This window comes from Rhodnius prolixus, unplaced genomic scaffold (assembly GCF_049639745.1).
Source record: "Rhodnius prolixus isolate KJV_2025 unplaced genomic scaffold, Rpr scaffold_1, whole genome shotgun sequence".
Classification (NCBI taxonomy): domain Eukaryota; kingdom Metazoa; phylum Arthropoda; class Insecta; order Hemiptera; family Reduviidae; genus Rhodnius; species Rhodnius prolixus.
The window spans coordinates 34,255,873-34,280,921 of NW_027411581.1; the positions used below are offsets into that span (position 1 = coordinate 34,255,873).

Below are 25,049 nucleotides of genomic sequence, written 5' to 3' on the forward strand. Positions count from 1 at the left end.
CTTGAATCGATATTGTAATTGTTGATCTGGTGGTGGAGAGTAGCGGTTGTTGATAAGGTCAGCTGGCCCTATACTTTACTTAATACGACTATATCTTTTATATTATCTCCCTGATATTACTGCTACTGCCTCTACTGGAAATCTATGTAATTTATACTATTTTATCGAAAATAGTTGTATTATACAGACAAGGTAGGTCTATTTCATTGAATTATTCAAACTAACATAGTGTACCCGTACCATTTATATTTAATAGCCTACTGCTATTCTAATATTCATCAAAACGTGTAACTAAATATTTGCATTATTGATCAATGCAGAATAATAGAAGTAGAAGATAAAAAATAAAAGAAGTATCGCGGCCCCTCCTCTAATAACAGTTATCACACTTATCTATCTGTCGCCAGACTAGATTAGCTGAACTACATCTAATACTTTCTCTTGCTACGCTTGATAGGACTCATAGTGATCGTGACCAATAGAGATTCTACTGGACATATCCTTTTTGAGAAGATGCTCTCTGAGTTCAACAAAATGGTTTTCACAAACTGGCTGAATGTGTGTCGTTAGTATAGACAATAAATTTTGGGGGGCAAAATCAGCCTAACCGGAATGGCACTTTGCTGAAATAATTATTCAGTTTTTTACAATTTTTTTAAACCTGACATACTTATTCTACATCTTCTGTTTAAAACTTATCCCGAGATAAGGGTATTTCTGGGACTTCCCTCTGGAGCTATTTCAGTGCAATTTTAACCCTAATTAATATGTTACAAAAATTTCAAATTTGAAATTGATTGGCAGAAGCAGCTAATATTGTACTTTACTAAATCGATATTCAGTTTTTGTTTCCTTGAAAACGACTGTCACTTTTATTTTATTTAAAAAAATATTTTATTCTGATTGCACAGAAATTTAGATCTGTAACATTTGCTTGTAATATGTTCCCAGGATAATCTAAATGAGGGCACATTTAGGTAAGAAGTGATTAAAATATACGGTCTCATCGCCTACATTAAAGTTGTTAGTTTAATTCCAAATTTGGCAAAAATCAGTCTGCCGTAAATCCATTGTATCGATGAGGTTGCAATTTTTACCCATTTTTCGAAACCGATTCCATCGATTTTCTTTAAATTTAGTGCTGCACGAGACCGAGACGAGGCGAGACTTTATGCAGTCTCGATCTCGGTCGCTCAAGTCTCGGTCTCGTCGAGATATCTCGGTCTCGGTTTTTTTGAATTTTTGTTTAAGTATTAAAAGCGGTTTGCTATTAATAATCTTTTCAAAAAATGTTATTATTTTCTAATAATTATTTTAATTTATATATTGGTAATGAAAATGTGTGTAAAAGAAGACAACTACTTACACTTCAATGCATCATATGTTACTATTACTGTTATATATCTTTATATAATTTCAAAAAGATGAAAATAACATATCTGCCTCCTATAACAAGTCGATTCGTGAAATAAAAAATACACTTCCCAACAAACTTCCCGCTCCATTAGTTATGGCTGTTGGTGAAGATAAAGAATCTGATGATTCACCTTTTGACGACGACGACGACTGCATCAATATTTTTGCACCATTTGCTCAAAAATCAGCAAATATCACCGAAGCATGGAAGACAGAAATAATTAATTACACCAAATTAGACCAAGCACCAGTAGCCGTTGACATTTTAGAATGGTGGAAAACACTTGAGAATTCCTTCAAAAATTTGTCTAGAATGGCAAAAGATATTTTTAGTATCTGTGCAACTTCAGTGCCATCGGAAAGATTATTTTCGCAAGCTACGATGATAATGACCAATAGAAGATCTTCTCTAACTTCTGACTCAGTAAAAGCTCTTTTATGTATCAATGCTTGGGCAAAGTGTATCTTAAAAACGAAAATTTGTGGCAATATTTTTTAGGTGCATAGATAGTCTTTTTTTTCAAATTTACTAATTCCAAAATTCTAAAATATAATTCAAATAATATCGAAGTTCAAAGTGTTAGATTATTAATAGTGAAATTCATGAAATTGAATGAATGAATGATATGAATAGTGAAATTTAGTGAATTTATGTAAAAATTATGTAATTCGAAGGGGGCCGCCATGGTAGCCGAGCGGTGCGAGACCTGCGAAGCTGTGTATTGTGGTTCTGGGTTCGATTCCCGGTCTTAGGCCTTGGATTTTATTTAATGGTTAATATGAGAAATTTACAGTAAAGTATGTTTGCTAGTCGCCTCCGTCCGCGACACCAAACTGGTAGTTGGACGTAAAGCCCCGCCTGAAAAAATAGGCAATTACTTTACTTTGCTTACTTTACTTATGTAATTCGAAGTCAAATAGATGTAGTAATATTAAACATATATAATAAAATCGTATCTTTTAATAATTAATTCAATACCCGTAATGATTATTTATTAATAAAAAACACAATTTTATAATTTTGTAGCTAAAAATTAATATTTGAAAAACCGAGACGAGACCGAGATTTCTCGACGAGATACATATCATGTCTCGATCTCGGTCTCGGTTGCTCAAGTCTCGTCTCGGTCTCGGTCTCGGTCTCGGTACCGAGACCGAGACCAAGATTTGTCTCGTTTCTCGTGCAGCACTATTTAAATTCTAAAAAATATTCAAGTAAAGTTAATACAGTAAAATTACTCGAATATGAAAGAAATGTTGGGCATTTGCTGATTTGTGTACCTTTTAGAGTTTAATCAACCCTTATACTTAACTTTTTAAACTGTAAGTTTTTTTAAAAAAGAGTTTAGAAATACAGAGAGGATGAAATGAAGTTACCAAGCTCCATATTTTGGTTATTATGACGTTTGTTCGATATTAACCCTTCAAAAAATACCTCTTCTTACTTATAGAACTTAGATGTTGTACTTGATTTCTATAATTAAACTTTCTACGGTCTTACTTCCATGAGTTTTAATGAGAACAAGTAGGGAAGCATTAATAAAAATATAAAAGGGCCGCTTTTGCGAAATTATTGAGTCAGACCACAAAAAATAATAAAAACTTTTTTGTTCATTTTGAAGAATGGAATATCCCTCTGAAATAACTTCACATAATTAAAGAATGCACTGTTACAGACTAGATGTTACCTAAATTTATCCCTAAGAAGGTGTTTTCCTTATTTGATTCTATTTCAAACACTAATTGGAAATGGAGAAATAAAGTGAATGATTTATCCTGTACTTAAAACTAATATCTTACTGCTAGTACTTAATGTCGATTTTATAATACCTTGATAATTTTAGTCACCAGTAAATAGTTATCGTTAAGATGTGGAATCTTTGAACCCTTCTCGATTAAATTAAATGAAAGAGAAAGAAAAAAGGCTGAATAAACCGTTGGTAGTAGTAGTAAGGGGAACTTCAAGAGGATGTGAACTAGGAGTGCGGGCTAGAAGGGTAGAGTTGTAATTAAATTCTAGCAATGGTAAAACTACAGTGAAAACCGTAATTAGCAGTTAAGACAGTTTATTTGTTTAATGATACGTTAGGATCGACTCGATAGAAGTGCGGGGTGGCAGCAGTGGTGCTTTTTGTTCGGACATCTAGCCAACTAAATGTATACTTCATATATAAAGGTATATTGTCATGTTGGCAGCCCTACTACGTACGGACACCTTGAATACTTCGGCTAAAAAACACAACTTCATTTTATAATAATTAACTTTACTTTAACTGCATTGTAATCTATGTTTGGCTTATCGTTTAATTTCGGAAGAAAAATTGAGTTTCTGTAAGTACTGCGGGTCTTCCTGTGCTGCTAGATATCATGCTTCCGGACAAAAAGTTATGTGAATGAAGTCAGAGTTGTGAGGTAAGATTAATCCGACCAGTAGCTCCATTCCAGATAACCAGTACCAATAATGCTTTTGGATCGAGAACTGTGCAACATGAACTGCAGTAATGAAAGAAGTTTGTTTAAACTAGTTAACATTGTTCTTCAAAAAAGCTGAAGTATATTCCAACAGTGTTTGTAAAGGGAGGGGATTGATTAGTAGAGTGCTTATCCTATACTGGATTCCAACGCGAAGATACGGGGTTCGAATTCAGGTGTCCCTTAGATTTTCTCTTCTAAGGGGCCTTCTACAGCTCACAATGTGGCGATGTACTGAAGAAAGTTCCGGGCGCCAATGACCACAGATGTTAATGCGTCTTAAAACGGATTGTGTTGTACGTTGTGTAAATAGAAGAGTTGATGAATATGAAAGAATAAGTGCACACTAAAAATAACTATCAAGCTAACTTAAAGTAGGTCTTAATTATGAGTTATATTTGTCGGCAAGTTTAAGGCGAGACGGTAAAGTTAGTGAAGTCGAAATCTCTACACCTAGCTGAATAATATACCTCTGATAATGGATGGAAGCCCGAATCTGGTCTGGGATACAAGAAATATCCGAACTGTGATGGATAAAATCAAAGAGGTTATTAACTATGAGTTAATTATTACAGAACAAAGATAGACGTGATTCTTCAAGCGGATGCTGAAGGTACTCGCGAATTGATAGTTGGTTATTGATGCTGTCGTGATGAATAGGTAGATCGTATTGTGTATTAATGCCTTTCGGCTTCCAAATCTATTTCCTTGAAGGTGGATCGACGACAAATTGTCTATTTCTGCTACTTACGACTCTAGATGTTCTCGCCTCACTTCTGTTCTGCCACTTGACTTTAAAGAATTGTAACTTACGAATTACTCCTTATCAGGAGTCAAGTAATCGAATCATCCTTCTTCAGTCACTTTCGCATTGCTAAGAGATCGTGGCGTTTCCTGCGGTTTTAATATGAGCCATTTCTTAGCAGCATTGTCTCGTTCTTGATTCGAGATGCCTATCTTATTTCTTTTAATATTTCCCAACCTCAGCCATCCAAATTTGGTTGTTTCAGTTTTATTTAAGACACCACGGCCATCCTACATTATTACTTTCACCTCTAATTTGTTTATTTCTGGGACTTTTATTGCTGCTTGACCGTTATAAACATGGTTTACCTTTCTGATCCCAATGCCTTTCGTCCTGTAACCTTATGCGTTCTGCCAAGTACGATTTTGACATTAGGCAAGCACTTTTTAAGAAAAGGCAAGATCTAAAGTCATCACCATTAGCACCGTTCTTAGTAAACCTAATTTCGAAAAACGGTCCATCTGCACTCAGCAAGAAAGGTATCTTACAGATTAATAATAAGTATTTGTAAAAATATTATTTAATCTATAGTCCAAACAAATCTTTTTACAATAAAATAAAAAAAAATTAAGTAAACTATCATCGTACCATAATTCTTGAGCGTCAAGAATTATACGTAGCCAGATGTCAGTGTCTATGGTGATTATAACCGCTTCGATCGAATTCATTAAATTAGAATTGAACATTTTTATTTCTTATTGTTTTGAAACCAAAATGCTTTAATCGACATGAAGGTGTGTAACCAGGGAGCTAATTATCAAGTTTAGATATACTTCGCACTTGGTTTACGCCAACCTATAATTATTAACTGGTAATACGTAATTGTAGGTCACAAATTGCACACTTTGAAATATTATTATGCACTTTTATTTTTGAGAAAAATGAGGATATAAATGAAATGGGTCGCGTGGGAACCCAAAGTAATTACCAAGTAATACTTTTACTTCGATATTTTTATTATTTTTCATTTAAGACGCGTCAACATCTGAGGTTATTGGCGCCCGGAGCTTTTTTTCACTGCACTTCCAGCCTCCGGATAGTGTTCTCTCGTTGACAACACTTATGATGATTTAGCTCAACATTAAACTACGCAAATTTACAATACCCTGAAGAAGGTAATAAAATTACCAAAAACGTTGGAATAAAGCAACAAAGTTTGTCTTTATTTATGACCGCCCCTCGATTGCCGTAATGGCAATTATTTCTACCGTAATTTCTTCAAAGTACTCCACAAATCGCTATATTATTTGAAATTTTATAAATAATTTTTGGATTCTGTCGATACGTGTCACCTAAAATAAGTTCACGTGTCCTAGGTTCGACATCACGGTATTAGAACCTTTATGATTCTTAGCTACACTTAGTAGTTCATACTTTTTAAAAAATTCCTAATTTGATCTAAATTAATTGAGCGGAAGTGCTACTTTAGGATATAAATTTTGGGGACGTTTGGGGATATTTTCACGCGAAATCGTTTCTAATTTCAAATTTAATTACTTGTTATAATGAATAAGTCAAAGTAATAAAGTTACAGGTGGCTGAGATTTTTCGTTTTTGGTACTTATTGTTTAAACACACAATTTTCAAAAAACCTCTTTTTTTGACTCAGAGGACAAACGAGGGTCGTTTGAAAAGTCCGTGCAAAAATAAAAACTACTTAATTTTTTGGGGTAAACCTTTTTTATTTTTCAACATAGTCTCCTTTTAGGCTTATACACTTCGTCCAACGCTGCTCTAGTTTGTTGATCCCTTCCGAATAATAGGATTTGTCCAAGTCTGAAAAATAACCATTCGTTTCTGCAATCACCTCCTCGTTTGAATAAAATCTTTTTCCCGCCAGCCATTTCTTCATATTGGGGAACAAATAATAGTCCGAGGGAGCCAAGTCTGGAGAATAGGGGGGATGTGAAACGAGTTGGAACCCTATTTCCATTAATTTTGCGACCACAACTGCTGAGGTGTGAGCTGGTGCGTTGTCGTGATGGAAAAGGACTTTTTTGAGGGCCAATCGTGGGCGTTTTTCTTGCAGCTCGGTTTTCAAACGGTCCAATAACGATGAATAATATGCACCTGTAATAGTTTTACCCTTTTCCAGACAGTCGATGAGGATTATTCCTTGCGAATCCCAAAAGACAGTCGCCAAAAAAAAAAGTACTCCACAAATCGCTATATTATTTGAAATTTTATAAATAATTTTTGGATTCTGTCGATACGTGTCACCTAAAATAAGTTCACGTGTCCTAGGTTCGACATCACGGTATTAGAACCTTTATGATTCTTAGCTACACTTAGTAGTTCATACTTTTTAAAAAATTCCTAATTTGATCTAAATTAATTGAGCGGAAGTGCTACTTTAGGATATAAATTTTGGGGACGTTTGGGGATATAAGTTCACGTGTCCTAGGTTCGACATCACGGTATTAGAACCTTTATGATTCTTAGCTACACTTAGTAGTTCATACTTTTTAAAAAATTCCTAATTTGATCTAAATTAATTGATCTAATTATCTAAATAATCTTTCCGGCCGAAGGAACGGTCTTCGCCTTTTTTGGCGCAGATTCCCCCTTGGTAACCCATTGTTTAGATTGTTTTTTGGTCTCAGGAGTGTAGTGATGTATCCATGTTTCATCCACACTGACGAAACGACGCTTAAAGTCCTGCGGATTCTTCTGGAACAGCTGCAAACCGTCCTTGCAACACTTCACACGATTTCGTTTTTGGTCAAGCGTGAGCAATCGCGGCACCCATCTTGCGGATAGCTTTGTCATGTCCAAATGTTGATGCAAAATATTATATACCCGTTCATTCGAGATGCCCACAGCACTAGCAATCTCACGCACCTTCACTCTTCTGTCATCCATCACCATATCATGGATTTTATCAATGATTTCTGGAGTAGTAACCTCAACAGGGCGTCCAGAACGTTCAGCGTCACTTGTGCCCATATGGCCACTCCGAAAATTTTGAAACCACTTATAAACTGTTCTAATCGAAGGTGCAGAGTCACCATAATGTTTATCAAGCTTCTCTTTAGTCTCCTGAGGCGTTTTGCCTTTCATAAAGTAGTGTTTAATCAACACACGAAATTCTTTTTCGTCCATTTTTTGAAAATCACTCGACTTCCTCGATTCAAACGAATGCCAAACACAAAGAAATAGACCGATCTGGCTGTAACTTGGTGTGTGTTCTTCCAAGAGATGCTACTAACTAAACATAACCTCGATACGCGCCATTGGTGCTATCTCTCTGACTTTGCACGGACTTTTCAAACGACCCTCGTATATGTATTATTATACCAAAAATTAAATTCTTTAATCAAAAAGCTCTTGTATTTCCGGCTGTTACAATTTATCTGGCAGTTTCTTCCAGTTATGGTTGTTGTTCATTTACCAAATAAATTCGTTTTTATCTAATACATCTTTACAAACATGACTTTCTAAACTCTCCTAACTCAGGATAAACTACCATATAATGAAAAATATCTTCTATTCCACGCGAATGGCACAACGAATATATATTTGGGCCTCTTCACTGCGCCTAATTAAATAAGGAGAAGCAGGAGGAAGTGAAACGTGCTTCCTGGTGGCTTCCCAAATCATCACACCCTAAGCGGGTACTCTGACGATGTAATCGAAATCGGTAGAAGTGGAAAATTCGTGATAAGGAGATTTTCGCAGGTTATAAATATTGCGTATTGTTAATTACTAACTATTGGATGGATTTTCAAAATCAGAGATCTGATGATCAAAGAGATGTTTGCATCTAAATATTTCATTATAAGGGAAATAGATTCTTCCAGTTTGAAAAAAGACTTCCGTCCGCAAGCTAAGAAACCTTGGCATACTTCAAAATTAAAGATACGCACTAACAATGTAGCAACCGACGTCCCCTTTGCAGTAACGCTGAACCTTACTTTCTTATAGAGCTTGCGAAATAGTTTTAATATGTTGCAAATTAAAATATATTAAATGTGAAATATTGATTAATCTCTAATAATTTTAATGACGGCGATTGTTGCGAAATTTTTATACAGTTTTCCCTATTATAAAAGTTTTATCAGTGCATTTCAATCTAGCAACACAGAAGATAAGTTACTTATGTTATAATCATGTAAATGGAAAATAGTTTTTATCAGCTACTTTTTAAACTGTAAGTGTAACAAAACCAAAAAATAGCCCAGTCAAATTAGGTAAAAAAAAGGTAAACCTTGGAATGGAAGATAATAAGCTATAAACTTGTATAAATCTCTGTTTTGGCATTGTATAAGTTGGCTCAAAAGTCTAGTAGAATCTCGTCACCGGAAATTAGTGGTCAAAGGTCACGAAAATTTGTTACTTTTTTGTTTCCTTTGCTCTAAATGACATTTAATATTCTCTACCAAATTTGGTTCTATGCAAGTTTTCATACCATCAACCGTTCTTGAGATAGAGCTCGAAGAGCGGGAGGCGTTTACTCAAATGTAATAGTAACGTTAGGTCAACTCTGTTATTCAGTACATAATACGTTTTATAAAGTTACAAAATATTATTAACAATTATTTAATATTTATAATAATAAGTAATATTTATAGATATTAGGATTCATACATAAAATATCCGTTTAATAATATTTAGTAAAATTACATTAAAAACTAGTTGTACCCGAACACGCGCTGCTGTTGCTCAATCTGGTTGAATGGAACTTGCGGACGTCGCAAGAGCTAAGGCTATTTCATTTTGGGATCAAATTGTTGCCAGAATCAATCTAATTAGTTCAAGTTTTACCAGTTCCTCCTGGCGCATCTAATAAGAAGATTTGTCCAACCCTATTATTGACTGTTTGCATTATTAGATCGTAAATGCTTTTTTGCTCAAGCGTTAGCTTAGGAATATTTTGTTCGAGATTTCTATGTACAAATTTTCGGTCATTATCAACGCTTTGTAGTAGATTTTAGCTGTGAAATCCATATTCGTATTTGAATTTTCCTTGACATAAATTCGACGGAAAATATCTTCAGCCATGTGCGATTTATATTTCTCCTATAACTTGGAGATGAAGGAGAGCAGGCGGTCAATATCATTGTAAATAATGCACGAATTTGATTTAGATGTTGATTTTTCCCTTTTTTTTCTGAATCTCTACAACTTGGCCTAGCTAAGTGGCATAGCAGTGTAGTGGAATGCCTATCACTTTTATTTAGAACATGCTCTCTGGATTGTTTATTCTTTTTTTTCAAAAAGGGTTTTTTTAGAGGGACAGCGAGTCTAAACATTCTTCGTCTCTAAACTGAACATTTTAAACTGTAAAGCTTTGTTTTGAAAGATCAAATGTGTTCAGACCGTAACTGAATAATGTTCGTGCATTACACGATTTCTGCACCTTTTCATCAATTTCCATGAAAATAATATTTTTAGGATGCCTAAAAATAGTGAGTTGTTCAGTTAAGCTTCCTTGTGAAGATATTTTATTCTTAGTGCAGCTACTGGGCCCTAGTTCTCTCTTCAGGTGAACTCCTTCTCTAAGGTAAACAACATTAACGACATTCTAATTGTCGATAGCTTCTTTTTGGGGGCCTTATTTCTTTTGTTTTTGTTTTCTTGTTTTAGCCCCGTAACCGCCTTAATATATTTATAATTGTGCCCTACACAAGATCGAATTGTTTTCGCTTTCAACAGGCTGGAGTTAATCCGAATCGTCCAACATTTTAGTACAATTTTGGTTTGACATGTTTCAATTATCTACATTTTTATAGTTTTCTATTTTATATTATTTTGGTTTAATTCAAAAATTAGAGATAATAGCTTTAGTTAGTACACCGGACTCATCACAAAGATCCCGGATTCAGTTCAGGCTTGCCGCTATTTTGATTTTCTCTTTCTAAGAAGTACCCGTATGTTACAGCTCCGTGATATGCAGAACTGAGTGGTAACGAGAGAACACTGCCCGAAGGACACTCCCGGCTCCTTAATCCTTTACACGGGCAGAGTGATATAGATTTTTCTCTTAAAGACCAAGTGACCTTAGATACTTATAATATTTAGGCGGTGACGAATAGTGTCAGATATATACTCGTATGGATCAGACCCGCATTGTACATTCAAGTGAGGAGCCATTCTGCACTTTAGATTTTTATTGCATCTGGTTGTGATTGTTGATTGTAACTACCACGATTTGTTTCACTCTAGCGATCAGTTGTTAAGGAATAGATCGTATTTGTAAGAAATATCTTCAAAATACATTTGAACTGCAATATCCAGTAGAGAAACTGCATTCCTTCCAGCGCCTAATCTCCATTAAAACTTTTGCTTCCTCATACTGGTAAATACCCAAAATATATGTATATTTTATTTCAGTGAGCATGTGAAAAATATTGTACCTTTTCGAACAAATATTAAGTTTCGAGATAATTGATTTACGTGAATTTCGTAAAGAGAAAGTCCAGTACTGCCGCCAAGATTGTTTGTTCGTTATTTCTATTGGACTCTCAAAAATCGAAAATCTACGCGGTCATAATGCTACCTCATAGAAGTAAGTAAGCATAAAAATGGCCGCTTATGGAATATATTTACAAGTTCTTTGTTGTTTTTAGAAAACGCTTCTTAACTTGCACAACACGATATGCAAGAGTTCAAGCTTAATGAAATGACAGCCAACTTGGAAAATGGCGGAAGAACAAGTGACAACTACCCTGTTCTCTTATTTATTTTTATTATTTTTTTTAAGGTACAAAAAATTATATTGCATAGTTCGATGATTCATGGAATACGGGAGAAAACTTAGTATGGAAAAATTCTAATATTTTTTTCAAAGAAGTACTTAGAAATACAAAATGTGTATTTCATCAAACAGTTACGATGATGTAGTTGAACATATAACTTCAAATTAATCCCTGAAGAAGGCGCTGTTGACCATAGTCGTCGATGCGCCGGGGAAAACAAACAAAAAGTAAATTTTTCCCAACGATCATCTATAAACAACGGTCGAAAACCAAACCATCATTCGTTATTAATTGATATTTGAAAATTTTATCAACTTTTTGTGGGAAAAGAATACAAAATGTACACTACGTTGAGACAACAACTACGAGATGGTCTGTCCCGTTCGCTTTGAATGATGGTAGAACGATAACACGTAACGTGAAGTAGTGAACGAAAAAAAAAAAATGTCGCCATGGAGACCGATACACACAAATTATAATCCCTCCCTTTTTACTTGCTTCTAATTGGCGGCATATTATCATATTTATAAGCATTATCGTCCCAGATAAGGAATCTGACGAACAACACAGGAACAGACAGCGAGACTTTATTATATCCAGAGTAATCATAAAAATAGTAATTTATTTTTAGAAGTCTCATTCTTATGAATAATTTTATAGAAATATTTTTTTTTTTTTTTTTTTAATTTAATTAAATTGTTATTCAAAATCTACAAAAGAAAAATGTAATCAATGAATATGATAAAAAAAAAAGACTTCATAATTGGATCAGCTTGAGGAGAGAAGCTGCCCACCGGCAACACTCTCGCTGGAGTTTCTTGCACTACTGGAGCTGGTCACGAGGCCAACAGCGTTTCAATTGTCGTGGAGGACGATCTGGAATCGTATTGGAGGCAAGATTTTGAACAAGTGGATTTGTGCAGAATGGAAGAGAGTCAAAGAATTTTCTATATTTAGATTTAGATTCATCAGTTACGTATGAGATCTTGAGGTCATTATGGAGAGTGGAGTTAGAGACATAAAATTCGTGATCTGACGGAGAATTTTTGATTGGAAGGACTGTATCTTTTTTAAATTGGAAAGTTTGGATGAACCCCACAGTTCAAGTCCAGATCGGTTTAAGTACGCTGTTGTACATTAGTCGTTTATGTTCCAGTGGTTGCTTTGATTGTCTGCCAATTAGTATAGAAATAATAAATCCCATTTAGACATTCCATAACAAAAGGTATCCAACTCATGGTTACACTTATAGTGAAAGAAGAGATTTCGTCTAGGTGCCTCTTTCAATTTTCCATTAAAATTACGTGATGCATAATTTGCTAATAGAGACAAGAATTTGATGAAAAATTACGATTTAGATTTTAAAGTTATTCCCTTCCAAATGGCAGTAACAAATCGTAATTTTTTAGATTGGTCGTTGGATTTTTAAACCACTAAAACGTGTGTTTCCTTTAAGTTTACAGGTTTTGAACATATTCGTACACCTTCTGAGACTGATTCAACAGTTTGTTATCCAATATTTGACTTCTACTACCAAACTTACTCTGGAATGAAAAAAGAACAACAGAAATACAAAAACAGTCATTATCTCACTTGAAATTTAAGAAAGAGGTAGAAAGACTTTCGATTTGGATTTTGATCTCAAAGAGATTTGAAGTTACTCAAAGGAATTATACAAAAATTAGCTGATGAAGAAAACCGATAAGTTTTTGTTTATTTAATTATTGGAGAGACCCAATTTATGAATTATGCGAATGCAATTGGATTGGTAAATACAATGTAAAATATGTGTCTCCACTCTTTTTTGAAAACTGATTAATTTAATTAATTTAATCTAAATTAATTTAAAGTTTTTGGAACAAAAATCAAAGCAAGTACGAGTAATATGCTTCATCAGTTTCCAGCACCACTTAGTTGAGTGAGCACGAGAGACAGGGCATCCTTGCAGTCTTTCCACTTCTTGATTCTCTTTATGGCCCTCAGCCCCTAAATGATCTTGTAACTTATAACGAAATAGAATTTTATTGTTCTTAATAATATACTGCTTTCTTAAGTGCATGAAAGTGATATTTACATTAGATGATCACCACCAACTTCTGTCTTCAGTTTTACCATTTTCACTTCTTCTCAGTCTTCATTCTTCTTTTCTAAAACTTAAGTATAACCTTAGTTTTGCCAGGTTTATTTCCATATTTCCGAGATCACAATAGTTTACTTTGTTTATCAATCATTTGCTGCAAGACTTCTGAGATGACAGAACACTGATATCTGATTTCTCCTATAGAAATTAGCTTTCCGCCTGGTGTTCATGTTGAAGCCTTTTTCTGTGATGTTCGTTTCAATCGTCGAGAAGGAAGTAATGTAGAGCATTAGTTGCTAAACTGTTTCATATCTCTAGCTACTTTAAAGCTCTGTGATAACCCATCCCTGAACCAAACTACCAATGAAATCCCCTCAAACAAGCTTTTAACTAGTTCAATGAAATCGCTAGAAAGTCTTATGATGAAGTTTGAAGAATAGGACGCGTCCTATTTAAGTGGACTCACTAAAGTACTTTATCAACTTTTATAATACGCATATTTATATCTATTACAGTTTGAATATTAAGTAAATGATGCGATAAATCTGACCAAGCTTGCTTGACTTCCGTTTACTATTTGTCAAAAATCGCTGTAATCCACAGTCTTTATGCAGTTAATTAATTTGGTTGGAATAACACAAGACCTGTCGATCACTAATGGTTTAATCAATTCAAAAAGGTTAGGTATTATCTATAACTCGAATCTCAAATGGATTTACTCAGTGACTCAAAAGCTGTAATTTAGCGGAGAACAGCAGTAGTGCATATTTCTGTTTGATGAAGAAATTAAGAAACAATCTAATCAGACCATCGAATGGCCGCCTTTACAGTACACTGATCCGCTTAGGCTTAGGAAAAGTGACTGTAAGATGTGGACAGTATCAAAGAAAGAGGAAAAAAACCTACTTCTTTGAAATAACCTTCTTGTTTTTGAAAGAAAGCTTCTTTGAAAAATATTCTGTATAGGACTAAGTTAACATATGATCAGGGTTACGAAGTATAAGTATGAACACCAAAGCAGAATCATCAGGCTGGACAGATCAAATGGCCAGAATGGAACATGCGAGTTCCTAAAAAACATTTAAGAAGGAATAATCTATCGCTGATAGATCAAGATTAAGATTTGCAGCCGATTTTGTTGCAGCCTGCTGAAATTTAGGAATTAGAAACTGAAAGTCTTTGAGGAGGCTAGATCCCACCATGCCAATTATTATTTTTATTTGCTTTTATTGCCTGTAAATACTTAAAACACAATAAGCAAATCAAAATGAACGAAACATAAAACATGAAAAATGAATCTGGACATGGATAAGTGTATATGTTATATCACAACTTGTCAGTTCTATTTACGAGTATAACGTTAATTCTACTTCTAATGTTCAGTGGTTCAGTTTTCAGTGATGTATTTGTTTTGTTAAGAGAAACAGTTCGCGGTTGAAAGTTAATCACCAATTTTGCTTTAGACAGTTTTGAGCAACTGTCCAGCATCCTCTGGTATTTTAAATTCTAGCTTTAGCAACACTAAGAGTAAGTTACGATTTCACCGGTATTTTAGCAGGTAAATAGATATTCGTCTTGCTCCTTACGCTGTAGGAAATTGTCTTCTTGATTCCCTTATTTGCATTAGTTTTCTGTTTAAGTGCCCTCTTAAATCTATGTAATAATGATGGCAGAGGCATGAGTCACTCGGGAAAAGCACTTCTTATAGTACTGTCTTCTTCTGGGACCGTATCTTTCGTAACCAACAACTCATTTGGAAATTTAGAGCTATTAAATCAATTTGGACCAAATTAATAAAATATATCTCTTCTTTATTAAAACTTTAAATGAAATAAAATATAGTGAAATAATATATTTGTTTTCAGAATGTTCCATTTGTATGTTTAAAATGACTAAGTAATGTAACTATACTAGAGAACGTTATTTTTGACTTTATACATTTTCATTCTACGATATATTTTGTTTTGATTAGCTCCACCAACATTTAAGTTATTATTATCTAGCTTTTGAATATTTTAACTTTATCTATGATCTATTAATGTGAACGCTCTTTTCTTTAAAATTAATGTGCGTCAAGTGATATCATTGGCGCCTAGAGAAAAAATCTAAGAGCGAGCTGCTGAATCCGAACCTGGGAATCAAGTACGCTAACCATTTTTTTGTAAAAGTTTTGTAAATATTCTCACTTCTACTCTATAGATAGATTTGGCACCTTCTAAGCAGCAATATGTACATACCTTCAATGCTATTTAATAAGGAAAAACCGTGGCTAAAGAATTCGCTGATATCGGCTGTTCTTTGAATATAATTGAGAGCAACAAATTATTCTTAAGAGGTGAAGCGTATAAATGTTTAGGCACTTAGTATATTGCAGCATTAAATGGAGCATTGTTTGGACAGGAGAATGTGTGTAGTTTATCTTACCATCATCACACCTTTCAAGGCGGATATCGCGTGCCGCCGCTGCTATACGAGTATACCTAGCACACATTCCGCTTCAAGACCAGGCCCTAATTTCCAAGACACTCGCACACTGAATGTACAACTAGCCGAGCGAGCATTGTTCTGTTTCTTTCATTTTCAAGCCATCTCTTCCCCCCATAGCCTCGTATCAATGAATATCCATCTTCATTACACTTACTTTGCTTTGAATCATTATGCAATATTAACTTATGTTTCAACAGAAATATTTAATAATATAATTAGAAAGCTGTAGAGATAATGTATGCTCATTCATCTTACTTCATAATTGAAAGATTGCAATATTCTCATTAGTAGGAGTAAGAGCTGGACGTCACGAACGTAGGGAACTACTAACCTCTTCTTCGTGCCAAATTTTATCAAAATTGGACTAACATTTACAAAATTTACAGAGTAATAATAGTTTTAGAGGGGGCCATACATAATGGGGCTAACTCTCCTCTCATTGCATGTACAGCTTTGAGACCCTCATAAAGCCAACATGAATTATCTAAAGCGAATGTCATCTCATTCATGAAAATTGATTCACGCGTTTAGAAGCTCCGTTGTTTATGCAAGAAGAAGAAGCAACCAAAAATAGAATAAAAAATCTTTGTATTTTGTAATGATTTTTTTAAAATTAAATAAAAATAATAGAGTAAATGAATTCAACAAAAATAATGAATAAATGAATATGCGTACAAGTTGACTCTGGGTTAGACTTCATCGAATCCCATTTTCTCTTCTTTCTTTCTAGTCATCTCTTCTTCCAACTGTCTTCTGTACAGTATCTCTTCGTAGTCTTCTTCTTCTGGATCAGGATCTGTAATTTCTGTTACCTCAGGACCAATTTCATATTCTTTCTGGGGAATAAAGTAGGGTACGGGTGTAAAAGAGTCGGCGTTATGTTTAAGGCCCCAACCAACATAAATATTATCAAATAAAATTTCGTTATGAAGTCCAAATGTGAATGCACCTAACCATAAATTAGATCTGACAAAAGCACCACTATAAAAGGGTGACAGGTCCATCATTAGACGAGTGGACCAGGGAGGTATCATTTCCAGATTCATGTCATCAGAAGCGGCCGTTAATAGCGGCGGTCCAACTTCGCGTTCAGCTTTCTCTATTTCCTCCTTTTTCGCTTCACCTTCCTCCTCACCTTCTCCAGCGAGTTTTCTGGGCTCTATATTTGGATCTACCCAGACAGCTCTTCCCTGAGGCAATATATGTGAATTATGATGCACCCAAAATGCCATACTCGGGTCAACAAGATCTTGCAAAGGTATTGGCTCGAAGTCTGGATTAATAGCATAATCTGGCTTTGGCATTTTCACAAACTCACCTTCTTCCTCCACTTCCTCGTCCTCATATCCTGCCTCACCAAAATCAAACGAATAAAATCCTAATGGTGAGATCTGAGTACCAGCGGATATACGAGCTATCTGTGCTCTAAGGTAGTTACTTTCATTTCCAGGAAACGGTGGATCAGTTGAGATTTCTTGGTCGAGAATGCCAGTGAAGAATCTTTTTATTTGTCTAGCTTTCACTATTTGAACTGGGGTGACATCCGGCAATCTTACATACCCCGAAGATGGTTCATTTGAGACGTAATATATTTTTTTATTCAGCCCAGTGCCTAGTCTTTCTTTTGGAGCGTATTTACGTGGTTTGAACTTAGATTTGGGCAGTGGTGGCTTCACGTATTGGACCAGAGTTCTCACATAGTTCCAACCTATTTTCGGATGGTAATCCTCTTCTTCATTTTCTACATACTCCTTTTCTTCAGCCGCAAGTCTTTTCTTCTCTCTTTCATCATTTCGATCTTGTGACAGTATATCTCTTGTGACATTTGCTTCAATAATATAGTAGTTCTTATAAAGACCAAATATTTTACCCCAGAATCTAACTGTTTCCAAATTGAATATTTGAGGTACAGTATCTACAGCGAAGGCCACTCCATACAATTCTAATTTCGTTAAACTAATTCCAGCATCTTCAAAATTAGCCAACCTATTGCTAACAATATAGTCTCTTTTCATAGCGGCGCCTTCACCTCCCACTTCCTGTTCCACTGTGCCTCCTATTTCCGTCCATTTTGTGTGCTCTTCTAACAATTTTTGTACATCAAAATATGGTGTATATATATCAAATGTGGGTGGAATTCCACGTTCTAAACTTAAATATCTGACATATTCTTCAAAATAATCTATAACATTTTCTGGCCTATCTGTAATTAAATTATAGAGAACGTTCTTTACCTTTTCCATCATGATTAGTTTAGGATCTTTGAGAATCTCTAATTTATTATCTGACAAGTCTGCGCTTTCGAAACGTTCCAAACCAAACAGATCGTCTTCATATTGGTAGTGTTCTCCGGCGTATTCCCCTCTGAATTCTCCCGCAGCGACCGCTTCCTTGTCCCATTCATTTCCTTCCTCAGCCGATTTTTCCAATACTGTAGGGGAACTGTCGTCATCACCAAATTCGTCGTCCATTTCTTACTGATATCGCTTTTTAGTTGATTTTAAAAAAGTAAAATAATGTTAAAATTAAGCAATAGTTCGGCAAGAAAATCATTCACTTAATTATAATATAATTATAGGTACATGTGATTTCGGAATTTCTAAGCTAATAACAGCTGTAAGTTTAATTATTTATTTCTAATTATGCTTAAGCTGAAGTTACTAAAAATGAAGGGATTCAAATAACATAGACCAATTCTTTAGTTTCTATTAGGTTTACTGAAGTTCTTTCATGACATGATCATTCCAATGGATCTATAGTATAAATAAAAAATATCTTAGCATATTCGGGGTAACGAACCTGATAGACTAAGAAAATGAAGATTGAAATAAATCCCAGAATTTTCAAGCTAATTTGTTATGTATTTATTTATTTTTATTTTTGTAACAAAAATTCGGAATTAATTCCAAAAAGTTGGTATTTAGTTAGTCAAATTCAATAATTTATACAAAAACGTTTAAAAATTAATGCAGACACACGAGTTGAGAAAAGATTTCACAAAAGTAATAAGAAAAAAAAAATCCATTTTCAGATTATGGCAATAGTGGTAATACATTGACTCAGGCTAAAGTTTATTGAGCATTCAACATCTGAAAAATATTTGTCTCTCAAAACTTCAAATATGGCATTAGTTAGTGTCGATATAGAAATTGCTTGTAGATATAGAAGTCTCTATTGACGTCACTCCAGCTGGTGATGACATCTAAGCGGGAAAAGCACTGAACCATTTCAAATGGTCATAAGATTTGCTCACATAAATAAAGGGATAAATAATCAAAATATGGAAAAACAGCTCCTCTTTATTTAATTTGATTAAAAGGATTTTAGGTCATAGAACGCAATCTACGAGGTGTGGCTATTAAATAACGAGACTGATGCTGTTACAGAAGAACTATGCATGCGCCAAATCTTTACGACCGACAGCTGTGCAGCGTAAAGCCTTCTCTTTCGATTGCAGTGTCTCACGTGTTTGTAGAGAAATCTGTCTGACCGGAACCGTCGTTTGTGTAAGTAGTGTTAGTTTCGTTTTGCCGAAAACATGAAACTACACATGTTGTAGTGCAACAAATTGTCGTGAAATTTCACATGAAACTGGGTAAAACCGCTACTGAAATTATCTTTTATTAAAAGAAGTTTATGGCGATGAATGTTTATCACGTGCGCAAGTTTTTAAGTGGTTCAAGGGTTTCCAAGATGGCCGAGAAGACGTCGGAGATGATGACCTCCCGGGTCGTCCTTCCAACGGATGAAAATATCGATTATAATTAATCAACAGTGTTCTTATGAATGCTCAATGAATCAAGAAATTTGGATACTTTTTTGAACTATGGTGGTGAATTTTTCCATTTCAAATAAATGGCCAATCTTTCAAAACATTTTAAAAATAAATTTTAGGTTAATGCCTCTGCCTCTTACTAGGGATGTTCGTTTCGCCAATCGCACGAAACTTCAATAATCCTGCTTGATATTTAGGGCTCTACTAGATTCATGTGGCTTTAATGAATTAAAAGTGTTCCTATTCGACTCATGTTCATTCCCTTCTCCATTCGTTAATAGAGGAAACGCTCTCGTTGATAATCCCAACTTATTCTATACAACGGTTTTCATGTCAAAGGGTTTTCGTCTGACTCATTCTGCTCGCTTATTATACCGGCACGCGTCGCAAACATTCATGATTTTGAACCACCAAATCTCAGAAGATTAATCAAAGTGTTCATTTAGTTAATTGAGTCTAGTTTATCGTGAATTTGGTAAATGATGTGATTTATTGTCCAATAAGTTGCTGATTTCTCTCTTTATACCCTTCTCTCAGCTGTTAGCGTCTCTCTTCACAAAATTTGCACTCATTTTCATTGCAGGCTTTTCCTGGAAAATTGATTTTATTATTAAGGAGTTTCCATATCTCAGATGTAATTCATTGGAAACCCGGAGCTTTTTTCAGTGCACTGCCGGCTGGTTACAGACAACACTGACCATCTCGAGACAGCGAGCTGTGAGAAGCTCCTAGGAAGAGAAAATCCTGTGCCTAGTAGTCCGTGAGAAGATGCTCCTGAATGTCTGAGAAAATTACGATCCTAGAGTTGATTGTATTCTCATATTCTCTGCATCTTAAATGTATTTCAACTGGTTCTGTCTGAGAAGCCATTCTTCGTAAGCTTTCGCGTCGTTATCGAGGTACACCCTAGATTCATTTCTTTAGTCCTGGAGCCATCCAAGAATCACACTGAGTCTAAAAAGTAGTTATTAATGACTACTAACTGTTAATGTTTATTTTATAGCTCATGTCTCCCTACATTACGAGGGTCGTTTGAAAAGTCCGTGCAAAAATAAAAACTACTTAATTTTTTGGGGTAAACCTTTTTTATTTTTCAACATAGTCTCCTTTTAGGCTGATACACTTCGTCCAACGCTGCTCTAGTTTGTTGATCCCTTCCGAATAATAGGATTTGTCCAAGTCTGAAAAATAGCCATTCGTTTCTGCAATCACCTCCTCGTTTGAATAAAATCTTTTTCCCGCCAGCCATTTCTTCATATTGGGGAACAAATAGTAGTCCGAGGGAGCCAAGTCTGGAGAAAAGGGGGATGTGAAACGAGTTGGAACCCTATTTCCATTAATTTTGCGACCACAACTGCTGAGGTGTGAGCTGGTGCGTTGTCGTGATGGAAAAGGACTTTTTTGTGGGCCAATCGTGGGCGTTTTTCTTGCAGCTCGGTTTTCAAACGGTCCAATAACGATGAATAATATGCACCTGTAATAGTTTTACCCTTTTCCAGATAGTCGATGAGGATTATTCCTTGCGAATCCCAAAAGACAGTCGCCATAATCTTTCCGGCCGAAGGAACGGTCTTCGCATTTTTTGGCGCAGATTCCCCCTTGGTAACCCATTGTTTAGATTGTTCTTTGATCTCAGGAGTGTAGTGATGTATCCATGTTTCATCCACAGTGACGAAACGACGCTTAAAGTCCTGCGGATTCTTCTGGAACAGCTGCAAACCGTCCTTGCAACACTTCACACGATTTCGTTTTTGGTCAAGCGTGAGCAATCGCGGCACCCATCTTGCGGATAGCTTTGTCATGTCCAAATGTTGATGCAAAATATTATGTACCCGTTCATTCGAGATGCCCACAGCACTAGCAATCTCACGCACCTTCACTCTTCTGTCATCCACCAGCATATCATGGATTTTATCAATGATTTCTGGAGTAGTAACCTCAACAGGGCGTCCAGAACGTTCAGCGTCACTTGTGCCCATATGGCCACTCCGAAAATTTTGAAACCACTTATAAACTGTTCTAATCGAAGGTGCAGAGTCACCATAATGTTTATCAAGCTTCTCTTTAGTCTCCTGAGGCGTTTTACCTTTCATAAAGTAGTGTTTAATCAACACACGAAATTCTTTTTCGTCCAATTTTTTGAAAATCACTCGACTTCCTCGATTCAAACGAATGCCAAACACAAAGAAATAGACCGATCTGGCTGAAACTTGGTGTGTGTTCTTCCAAGAGATGCTACTAACTAAACATAACCTCGATACGCGCCAGTGGTGCTATCTCTCTGACTTTGCACGGACTTTTCAAACGACCCTCGTATTATGTAAACCTATTCTCAGGAGCAATCTCATTAAGAACGTGGTAACCTAAAGATGAAAATGATTTAAAATGAAAAAGTAATTCATTTATTAGCAAACAACTCCGCTCCCGAAAAGAATTCTGGTTGCACTCCTGGAATCGTTTATGTAGAATATTATTTATTTTATTGTATTACTGCTTATAAGAAAAAATATACATTTCTATAGCAAGAGTTTGACCTCTGATAGTAACAACATTTATGAGAAGAAATAGGGATTTCCCATTACTTCCAAACTTGGGAAAAATAAGTAATAATAAAAATAAAAGTAAGATGAACAAAATTATACTCCCATAAAATGACATCTTAAAAACAATAAAATTAATGACAACTGAAATATTTTAAAAAATAATTTAAATCTGTTAAAGATAGGAGTGCAGTTATTTAAGACTACATATTCGGCGGAGGAATTAGAGGAATTTCCTTTTAGCTGTTAAATATTATCCTTACAAATTTATATCTCTCAGAAATCTCTCTCAGAGCTCCAGAAATGAAATAAAATAAACTGTTTAATTTTGTTGTCCATATCGAATAAATTAGTATATCAAAGCTGTTGGAGCTTATTTACCTATTTAACAATCTCGTTCTTAACGTACGAGTTATTATAGAAAGAAATTCCAGCATGAAGTAAATTATCTCTTTTACTTTCAGCACCAGTAGAACAAACCCTTTCATAGTCAAATACATGAAGAATCCTGGGATACCTATCAGTCTGATTTGGAATCGTTTATGTATATTTGATAAGTGAGGTAGTTGTTGACAACAGATCGGCGAGCCAGAAAGCCATCTTATTCAGTTTTGAAACAGATTTTAGCTCAAATGAGAGATTAATTTTAATTATACTTTCAAAGATTTTGGCAATGTATGACTTTATAAATAGGTCTGTAATTTCTTATGTTCGATGTACCACAAGCCTTGAAGGTTGGTCAAACATTAGATAGCTTCATAGCAGCGGAACATCCTGAACCCGGAGACTGACGCAAATCATTTCTCCATCTATTCTCCTCTTGCTTGAGGAAGCTAAAATAGAGAAAGTTTAATTGCCAAAGACTAATCTAATGTATTTTACTAGAAGAATCCCTTTACTGAATGTATTAGTCAAAATTGTTAAAACTATTCATGTCCTCTTTTGTTTCAGGTATGTATGTGATATTGAAAATTAGCTTCTGAACGTAAGTTATACCTTTTTTTCTGATTGCAACGTGTACTAACACGGATCAACTACAACTTTATGGATCATTTTATATTTTGGAAGTGAGAATCAGTGAAACTTCAAAATAACTCGAACTTCTCAAATATTTCAAATTTGGTCTAGCCCTGGCCTCGTTTCTGTTTACCAATTTTAAATTATTTAATCATTTGATATCAAAGTCCTTGAGTGTTCAGGACAAATTTAACCATAATAGATAATTTAAAATAAAATTTAATAGACCGAGAATTTCCGGAGCTACACGAAGAGTAAGCTATCAAACTATCAAACAGCAATCATAACTATAGTGTACAAGAGAAGAAAGCTGTGAAACCGGCAGTAAGCTTCTGTGATCTTACTTCTGATATTTCTCTTACAATTGGGCCTTGCTGTAACACGTGACCTCAGTTACTGACAATGCAGGAAAAACAGAATCTAGTGTGGCCACTCACATGTCTTTCTCTTACTGCAATGTTTCTCAACGTTCTAATGCACTAATTCTCTTCAAACTCTGACTGTTTGAGACATATTTAAGTAATTCTCATCACCTAAAAAGGAAACTACAATTCATGATGCGAAAGCTGCCCGGCACAGCCGACGCACACTGCAACCGTGCGGACACAGGAAGAGAGAATTCAGCCAGTGCTGTCATCCTCGTGAATTTTAGTGACTAGAAAAGTCTAGGATAGGAGATCACGAGTCGTTTTAGACGTCGTGAAGGATTATCAGAATGGGTTGATAAGGAAAGAGTTTGAGCTGTTGAATTGGGATGGCAGGATAGGCTTTTGTGGGAATTGAGGAATCGTGAGTGGATAGATTCGGTGACCAAAGGGATATTTAGGTCTTTGTGAAGGATGAGGTTAGAGACATAATAGGGAGCATTTACAATACGGCGGAGGACTTTTGATTGGAAGGATTGGATGCAGGAGATATTGGAGGGTTTAGTTGAGCCCCACAGTTCTGATCCGTAAGTCCAGATGGGTTGAAGTAGAGTCTTGTAGATGGTTAGTTTGTTAGGTGTGGGCAGTTTAGATTTAGGTCCGATCATGCGTCCTACATTTTTTAATTTTTTTTTAATGCTTAAATTATTTTGAAACATACTCTCATTTTGAAAGAATCTCATTAAGAATGTGATTGTATCATAAATGAAAGAATGATTTGAAATGAAAAAGTATTGCATTTATTTCTCAAACTAACAGCCCTCACCCCTCTTAAAAAAAAGATCTAGGTACGCCCAAACATGCGATCGAAAAATTATTTTTGTTAACAGCCTCATTCAGACGAATTTTTATTTTATGTGACTCAATAGATTGATTTTTTAATAAATAATGCAATGAAATCATCAAACTACAATTCATTGAAACCGGTAGGTAGAAGGTGAGATTTATTACAGAAGACAATGTGGGCGAATAGCTCAGGTATATAAGAAGTTAAGTACTTACAAACGAAATAATTGGCACCTACTTTGGTGGAAGAGCTCGTTACTGACACACTTAGTATCTGATGAGCTAAATTAAATGCATTTCTACCAGCCTCAGCTCGTTCCAGCACCCTAATGGCTGACACCCAACTTCAGGAGGTGTTGGATCAGATAGACTTGTACACAACGAACGCTCTGCTATTCTTCTCTTTTATCTTATTTCTTACTTTACTACTTCTGCTTGGTGCCAATTATTGTCCAACAACTTGCAACATAATACTGCTCTACTTAGAACATTCAATTTTTTATTTTATTTTGAATAATGTTAACTTTTTATCATTTACTTTTTTTTCG

At 35.1% G+C, this 25,049-nt stretch overlaps 2 protein-coding genes and 1 long non-coding RNA gene across 6 annotated transcripts in view; 2 read left to right on the forward strand and 1 right to left on the reverse strand.

The window, feature by feature from the left end:
• Nucleotides 1-25,049, forward strand: part of ss (aryl hydrocarbon receptor spineless) — a 285,172-nt gene that overhangs the window by 62,524 nt on the left and 197,599 nt on the right. The gene's annotated exons all lie outside the window — the stretch shown is intronic.
• Nucleotides 35-13,178, forward strand: LOC141451452 (uncharacterized). The gene is made up of 2 exons (XR_012456809.1): nt 35-977; nt 12,848-13,178. It is a non-coding gene; the product is annotated as an uncharacterized lncRNA (long non-coding RNA).
• LOC141459382 (radial spoke head protein 6 homolog A-like) lies at nt 16,530-18,544 on the reverse strand. Its single transcript, XM_074138417.1, has one exon. It carries the CDS (start codon nt 18,427-18,429, stop codon nt 16,648-16,650), a length of 1,782 nt encoding a protein of 593 aa, XP_073994518.1. The 5' UTR covers nt 18,430-18,544; the 3' UTR covers nt 16,530-16,647.

Coding starts and splice junctions, on each gene's coding strand:
- LOC141459382 (XM_074138417.1), bottom strand. CDS start 18,429: ATGGACGACGAATTTGGTGATGACGACAGTTCCCCTACAGTATTGGAA.